At 33.9% G+C, this 9,127-nt stretch overlaps 1 protein-coding gene across 1 annotated transcript; it reads left to right on the top strand.

Annotated features, from left to right (window-relative positions):
- The first annotated feature begins 989 nt into the window (after positions 1-989).
- On the top strand, positions 990-3,391 carry LOC110714284 (cytochrome P450 78A3-like). Its single transcript, XM_021892787.1, has 2 exons — positions 990-2,031; positions 2,497-3,391. The coding sequence occupies exons 1-2, from the start codon at positions 1,084-1,086 to the stop codon at positions 3,130-3,132; spliced, it is 1,584 nt and encodes a 527-aa protein (XP_021748479.1). The 5' UTR covers positions 990-1,083; the 3' UTR covers positions 3,133-3,391.
- Positions 3,392-9,127: the final 5,736 nt, after the last annotated feature.

Genomic DNA, 9,127 nt, shown 5'->3' with positions numbered 1-9,127 from the left:
ATTAACAATTCTTGGGACCTATCATTTTTATTATGGTGATTAAGGTGTTAAATGAATATAATTATTCTAGAGTTTGTTCTCATATATATTAAATTTGTTGTTCTTTCAACAATAATAGACACGATGTATGATAATGAACGGATAAGCTAATTCAACAAGATTAATGATGTTCTTTTTTTAATAACCGGTTCAAATTATTATTTCAAATCTATTAATATATACTTTTGTAATTAATTTTAAATAATGACATTATCGATTTTTATAAACTATAAGTTTGTTGGTTGCAAGTTAATAATATAAATAAAATGTCATAATCAAATCATTTATCACTCTATAAACTACACAAATTTAGTTGTTTTATATTAATGTAATGTAAGCCACATAAGTAGGAAAAAAAAACATATCTATTGCAGATTTATTTGAGTCATCAACAGTTTTTAGTGGTATAGTGTAATTTACATTTAAATTTCTAAATATTTTTTATAGATAAAAGGGTGATTGTCCTTCTATCTAAAACTTTCCACAGGTTAACTCGGTTTACGTTAACTGGATAGACACTTTGAGAGTGGGGAACGAGGAAGGTGATTCTCATCTAAAATGCCCATAGCGAAAATTGTACCCTAACTAACTCTACGATTGAAAAGTCCTTTTCATACCGTTACGCCAACACTTGGTTGAAAACTTGAAATTTCTTAACAACTTAACATACCACGTGCCCTCTTTAACATATACTTATTAGGTCATATTGTTTAGAGAAAAAAAGTTTGGTAGAAGAGAAAAAAGATGCTTTTCTTGACTCTTTCTTGGCGAACCCTAAGCTTGAATTTTCCGGTAAATCTCCTAATACTTACTTACAGATTAACATAGAATACTTGGGCAACATCCTCATATCAAATAAAGAAGTTGACCAAATATCTTTTTCTAAACAATCACTTTCATTTGATTCCTATTCTATACAAAGTGATCAGCTCCCCTATATAAGGACTCCTCACTTCATTCATTCTATCCCCCAACACAAACAAACTACCACTTTTTGTTTTATTCTCTCACATAAACTTCTACACACTTTCTCTCTCTAAAAATATGAGCTCACAAGTAGACTCCTTATGGCTCTTTGCCTTAGCCTCAAAGTGCAACCATCTAACCATCATTAACATTGTTACCTCCATATTACTCTTAGCCTTAATATGGCTAGCCATGAGCCTGATTTATTGGGCTCATCAAGGCGGTCCTGCTTGGGGAAAATACTCTTGGACCCACTTCTCTCATTGGGCCAAAAAGCCCATACCAGGTCCACGTGGCTGGCCCATCTTTGGTAGTGTAGGCCTTAAGATGGGCCTAGCCCATCATAAGATTGCCGCAATGGCAAAACATTACAATTCTAAGAGGGTCATGGCTTTTAGCCTTGGTGACACTCGTATGATTGTAACATGTAACGCCGATGTAGCCAAGGAGATCTTGAACAGTCCGGTCTTTGTAGACCGGCCTGATCAAGAATCTGCTTACGGCTTAATGTTTAACCGGTCAATTGGGTTTGCCCCATATGGATCCTACTGGCGGACTCTCCGCCGAATTTCTGGGACCCATATGTTTAGCCCAAAACAAATTAAAGCCTATGAGGCCCAAAGAAGTGACATAGTTTCCCAAATGGTACAAAATATAGGGGACAAAAATGGTTCATTTAAAGTTAGAGAAATGTTAAGGTGGGCTTCTTTGGGTAATATGATGGGCTCAGTATTTGGTGAAAGAAATATGAAAACTGAGGAATTAAAGGAGATGGTTGAGGAAGGCTATGATTTACTAGGAGTTTTTAACTTGGGTGATCATCTTTCTTGGCTTTCTGACTTTGACTTTCATAATATCCGGTTCAGGTGCTCACAACTTGTTCCTAAAGTTAACCGGTTCGTGGGCCGGATTATCGAAGAACATCGACTTGATCCGGCCCATGTGAACCGGGACTTTGTTGACGTTTTGTTGTCACTACAACATCCAGATAAACTTTCCGATTCAGACATGATTGCTGTTCTTTGGGTAAGTATATTTGTCGGAATATTACTCTTTTGACTGTTTTATAAATAAAATATAGTAACATAAGTGAGTCATTTTATTTTAATACGAATTACGTGTGTAATGTTTATTATAACTTTAGTGTTTTAAATATTTTGTAAAATTATAAAATAAAAGGTTGATATAACGTAACAACATACTAAGAGAATTTATAATACTTGTACGAAATAGAGCGTCATTAGTTGTCAAGTACAGTGACAAATTTGGTATAACCATATGAAAATACAAAAAATAAGGAAAGATTCTAAACTTAATTGTCATGATAACAATATAGAATACCTCATCTAATAATGTCACTAAATAATACAACACGGAGCATGTTATAGAACAGACTTATAATCGATTCATGTTAGTCGATCCTAAGTCATTTTAAATCTGAGGTTTGTTGTTTTTGTTGTATAATAATGTATGAAATCTATGTTTGTGTAGGAAATGATATTTAGAGGAACCGATTCCATAGCAGTATTGATAGAATGGATTCTTGCAAGATTAGTGATTCATCCTGATATTCAATCAAAAATCCATGATGAGCTGGACAACATCGTAGGGAGGTCACGTGCGGTTACTGAATCTGATATTTCATCATTGGTCTATTTAACGGCTGTGATCAAAGAAGTCCTAAGGCTCCACCCCCCGGGCCCACTTCTCTCGTGGTCTCGTCTCTCTATTGAGGATACTTTGGTTGATGGATGTCACGTGCCTGCGGGGACCACGGCTACTGTTAACATGTGGGCCATTGCAAGGGACTCTGATGTGTGGGCTAGCCCACTTGAGTTTCAGCCCAATAGGTTCTTGGTGTCTGGGCCCAATGCCGACTTTTCGGTTCTTGGGTCGGATCTCCGATTAGCGCCTTTTGGGTCGGGCCGGAGGTCTTGCCCTGGAAAGATGTTAGGGTTAACCACGGTTAGCTTTTGGGTGGCGTCATTGGTGCACGAGTTTGAGTGGGTGACCTCACTAGATGGTGAGGTCGATTTGTCCGAGGAGCTAAAGATATCATGTGAAATGGCGAATCCACTTACGGTGGAAGTGAGGCCTCGAAGATCAACAAACACATTATTACTTTGATTTGATTAAACAATAAAAATTCCGTACTTCTCCTAAGTTACGTGATTAGAGTTTGCTAAACATCGGTGTAAATCTATAGTATTTCTAATTTTGAATTGTGTCATGTAATTATGTGCTTTAAAAAAGTGTAACACTCTTAATCAAATAACGTAATTTTGTTCAATTAATGATCTAGTCGTTAAGAAGATATTACAATGTTGTACACATAGACATATGTATAAGTATTTACAATTAAATAATTGTTTGTGTTGTTGTCTTACTATGTCTTATTCCTTATATTGGATTATGAGAGTGGAAATATTATATTATGTGAATCCTAAAACATTTAAAATGCCAACTAGAAGATGAAGATAGAAGCGTAACACTATAAATCACCTAGATTTATTCTCTTTCTTTGTATATATTAATCATAGTTTTACAATAATATATACTTCATCCGTTTTTTTTTCACGTCCTCTTATATTAATGCATAACATGCATATTTTTACTTATTAATATAATTTAATGTCAGAGATCAAAATTTTGTATAAAATTTACCGTATATCTTAAAAGTACATGCTAATATGCTTCTTATTAACTAAAATTTTCATGATTATACTTTTTTTGGCCCATATATTTCACGAAGAATTATCAAAACAATATGTATAGTTAAATCACTTAAATGGGCGCAACTTAAACAAACAAATAATCATGAGAGATTAGGTAACTATAACATTCATGTGTTCATACTTCATTTCTATGGCCTGACTCCTGAGCAAGTCAGATTTCATAACGAAATAAGGCTTAATCTTTAATTCGTTGATTAATAGACTAATAGAGTAAGCGGCAACTCACTCTTTAATTCTTTATTGGCTTCTAAATCTAAGGATGTTCAATAGAAATCTGAACAAATGGCCTTCTTTAACTTATTAGTACTTGTAAAAAAAAACAAAAAAATTATCAAAATTTCCTCTTATTTTATTTAATTACTACTCTCTTTTTTTGAAAAAAAAAATTACTGGTATAAATAATATACTTCAATACTAGTAAAAAAAAAAAAAGAGTTACTATCTCGTTTGGTAGCTGTTTCATAATATACGGCGCACTTGCCAATTGCCATGTCGTGTCTCTTGCTTTTTTTTAATAGGCTATGCATCGCCTCACTAGCAAATAATAACAAATTGTACCGAATATATAAAAATAAACGGATCAAATGTCAAATCTAGCAACGACAATCCCACTTAGGAACTCAATAAATTCACCCGAAAAAATACAACACCGAATTTTTACGTGTTAAGATTATTGGCAGTTGGCAAATTCAATGAACACCCAAATTCGGTGACTCCTAATTAACCAGACCACATACACCGATTCATACTCCATGGCTCATCATATGCAATTTGAATTCTTACATTGGACCATTTGTATGGGTCCATGATATGCAAATCATCCTAGCATGTTGTATTTCGTATACGATTGGGTAGAATGAATCAATGAATACATTTAGAGTGGAAGATTGATTGAATTGGGATTTAGAGGTATGTGTAGCAACATGTCATTTAGTTCGGGATGGATTAGGTTATGTCAGGTACTCAGGCCTTTGAGATGGAATAGTTAATTTAAATTAACCAATTATCAAGTTTTACTGTTAGTCACTGTAACGATATTCAGCAAGTTTTGTGTGTGGTTGGCCATACCATGTGGCCAGCTAACACACAAGTAACCCCTAATGAACTTAGTAACCCCTGACCAAGTAACCTTCCAACCTAGTAACCCCTGACCAACCAAGTAACCCCTGACCAACCTAGTAACCCCTCCAACCTAGTAACCCTTGACTAACCTAGTAACCCCTAACCAAGTAACCCCTCCAACGTAGTAACCCCTGACCGAACTAGTAACCCCTGACCAAATAACCCCAAACCAAATTAGTAACCTCTGACCTAGTAACCCCTGAACGAATTGGTAACCCTTGACTAACCAAATAACTCCTGACCTAACCACCAATTCCACCACTAAAGAAGCCACAAAACCACCAATTCCACCACTAAAGAAGCCACAAAACCACCAATTCCAACCACCACAACAATCAACCATCTCTGACTCTTCAATGTCCAAAGAAACTAAAAAATACACTCAACTCAACAATGGAGTCAACAACTAATATAATGTGAATAACTAGCTTTAACAAACTTTAATTTACAATCATTTATCACAAATCTTTCTATTAGCACCAAATCAAATGATGAACTACACTTAATTTGGTACTGAGGGAGCGAGAGAAGTAATTGTATTAGCAGGTTCTACATTTTCAAAAAAAAAAAAAAAAAAAAAAAAAAAAAAAAAAAAAAAAAGAAGGTTCTACCAATTCTAGTCTTCACAACGTACTAATTGTAGCCATGGATTCTGAGCTTCAATTTTCGAAAATGTCGTTGTCTTCAACGGCGATAAAATCACCGACATTCTCCGCCGCCACCATGCTTCCGATGTCACTCTCCTCGACCTTCATGAAATTTGATTGAGATTGGAGAAGATGGAACCCTAAAAAGGAGAAAATCTAGAAATTGGGGATTAATTGAAGAAGATGAATTGAAGAATAGCTGAAAAGAGGAAAGTGAAAGAGGAAAGATAACGTGATTTTGAATTTTTTTTTTTTTAAAAAAAATTATGGCCAGCCACATATAAATGTTTGTGAACGATATTTATTTGTCTCAATAATACATATTTCACATTATGATCTGATCATTCAATTATTTTTAAGAGTACATATTTTTTTAATAACAAAATGTGTAAAACTTATACGTATGAGAACACAAACTTAGAGATAAATATATACCGGTATTATGAATAAATCACTAATGAAAGACTATTTTTACCATCACTTATGAAATTTATCAAAACTTATACTCCGTATATCTATAGACAATATGCTCCTAATATGCACCTGTGCTACAGAGCACCACCAAGCATAAGTGCACGTAAATACCAGATATTGTGCACACGTTAACATAGCTACATCTACATGCACCCACCAAGACATACTGGTCACATAGTCTTTTGTAACTATCAGGTCGTCTATAATGTTTACTTAATCAAATTAAATATTTTTAAAAAAAAAAAACTTAATACCCTTAAATAGGGTAGACCAGTACTCTGGTGTCAACTACGAGTAGTTTCTGCGACGTAGAACCCGCCAAGTTTGACATAAAATTATAATTATTTAATAAAATTGACTTTATTTGTCAACGGTTGATCAACCTGATTAAAAAATTAGTAACCTGGAGGCTCAAGTAGTAGCGAGCAATGAGTGCTGCCCACTACAATTAGGTGATATGCCGCCTATATCAAATCTTTCTTTTGTCTCTTTTTTAGGTCCTCTTATCTTTAGTCAATACTCAATACTACTACTCTATAAAGCTTTTTTTGAACATTCCTCAACTTGGTGGCATTTTCTCTTAATACAAATTCCTAACTTCTTTTTTTAACCACTTTTCAAATTCGTTAAGATATTGTAGGATTATGCAAATCCTATTATTCATTTTTCAATTACAATAAAGCATAGTCAAATTTTTATTTATTTTTTTTATTATTATTGAAATTTGATCTTTTAAAAGTCAAAATTCAAATAAAAAATAAAGAAAAATTAGGATAAGAGAAAGTATTATTATATAAAATACATAGCAATAAATGGATGGTGAAGGCGTATGCACACTCCTTGAACATCAATCCTAATTTCAAAGAACAGGAAGATTAATTTCAATGAACATAACATCATCTTATATATTTATGCTCTTATGTTCATTGAAGATCGAGTATGTTCATTAGAGTTAGTTTCATGTTCTTCAAAATTAGGCTTAATGCTCAACGTACACAATCCACCATCATATTTAATTTGCAAACACAAAGTATGATGATAACTTATTTATTATTCAACATTTATATGATTACCAGTCAACGAAAAAATCAAGACTTGTTGTAATTTGAGGTAACAAAGTTGAGTCCTTCCAATTATAGGTATTTTAGGGTGAGGATCCCTTCTTTGTTCCCTCATTTTCATCCAAATGTTCATCTCCCAACGCTTGACACATCCTTTTCTTACTCCGTATTTGGTAAACATGATTGAGCTCCTTACAAAACCTCAAAATAATGCTTAAGCATAGAAAAAACTAACATTAATTAAGCGAGACAAACACTATGTAAGGGTACACCTAGCATGCTTTCATCATTGATTCCTAATTAAAAATTAAATTAGTATAATACTCCGTAGTATTGATTTGCATTAAAACAAGGATACGATTTGATTACAACCCAATGGCATCTATCAATAAATAACACATCCCAATGATGATCTGTATGATAATCTAGTATGGTGTCTTAAATAGATTCCCTAATTATCCGAAATCTAATTTTTAATTAAACAACTTAGGCGTGTAGGGGGATATATGTTTGGAATATGCCCTTCTCACAACTAGTTTGTCCTTTGAACTTTTATTAAATTACTTTGAACAAACATGTTTTGTGATTATTAACTTAAAATAATCTAGCAGCATTAGCCATTAGAAACTTCCTTTCAAAAGAATAAGTTTCCCATTTAATACCAAATAAAATTTATTTACCTAGAAGTTTGTCAATACAATTTATTCATTTCAAAAGAATAAGTTTCCCATTTAATACCAAATAAAATTTATTTACCTAGAATTTTGTCGATACTATTTATGTTACGGAGTAGATCTAAATCATTACTAGTCTTTAAAGTACTACTCGTATTGTAATTAACCACATTTGAAGTGGTTCTCCTAGCCCTAGGTACCATCTAGATTGTACTACTCTGTATATGCTATTGAGCTATTCCATAAGTTACTATTTTGTATGTTCCTCCAATGTGCACTAACTACTGTTAAATTTCGAAACAATATGAAATGGGTCTGGGCTACCCGAACAAGGAGAAGGAAAGTTTGGTCCACAAACAAGGCTTTGGAGCTTCCATACTAAAACCAATTGGCCATAGTAGGAGGTACCCCTCTACCTTATAAAGTGAAACCATCTCTCCTCTTTCTCCAATGTGGGACACTCACAAGTGGGATACAATGGGTTTCAACACCCCCCCTAACTTGTGAGTGTCCTTAGAATTTCAGAGCTAACTGGAAAAGGCCAGATCAATAATCCTCTTAGGGGTTGGACATCCTGTCGAGGTAAACCCTTATCTAGTAGCGATTAAATACCCAGTTTAGAAGAGACCCACAACCTGGGCTCTGATACCATGTTAAATTTCGAAACAATATAAAATGGGTTTGGGCTACCCGAACAAGGAGGAGGAAAGTTTGGTCCACAAACAAGGCTTTGGAGCTTCCATACTAAAACCAATTGGCAATAGTAGGAGGTACCCCTCTACCTTATAAAGTGAAACCATCTCTCCTCTTTCTTCAATGTGGGACACTCACAAGTGGGATACAATGGGTTTCAACAACTACAAAGTGGAACTAGATTGTTTATTTATTACTTAAGATCAATGGGATATATTTTTTTTCCCTTCTATAACCCTATAAACCAAGGACTTTAGGCCGGGTGTTTTGTTGGAATTAAACATGCAAGGATATGAGAGGCACGCACGAACAATGATTGTGTGGACTCACAAAAATCTGTTGGAGTATGTAACAATTGTGACCTAAGTCAAGAGAAGGAGAATTGACTAATCCGGCCTTGTATTAATCGTACACAAGTTTTTTGAATCAAATGAGAGTGAGATGTGTCTTGTTAGTTGATATATAGGAAAATAGTTCCGGTCAAAATAGAAGAAAAATGTTATACACAGCCCTTAAGGCTATATATAAGCATTAAAAACACTCTTAAAAATTATTTAAATTTAGAAAATCATGACAAAAACACACTAATTACACTGATTTACGCGTGTTTTTATCATAAATTCCGAATTGTATACAATTTTCAAGAGTGTTTTAATGCTTATACATAGCATCACCCAAAATAGAAAAGCAATTGTCAAATGATCAAAGCACGATTA

Source organism: Chenopodium quinoa, unplaced genomic scaffold (assembly GCF_001683475.1).
Source record: "Chenopodium quinoa cultivar QQ74 unplaced genomic scaffold, ASM168347v1, whole genome shotgun sequence".
Lineage (NCBI taxonomy): Eukaryota > Viridiplantae > Streptophyta > Magnoliopsida > Caryophyllales > Amaranthaceae > Chenopodium > Chenopodium quinoa.
Note: the sequence above shows the minus strand (reverse complement) of the source record. Positions and strands in the feature narration are given on the sequence as shown.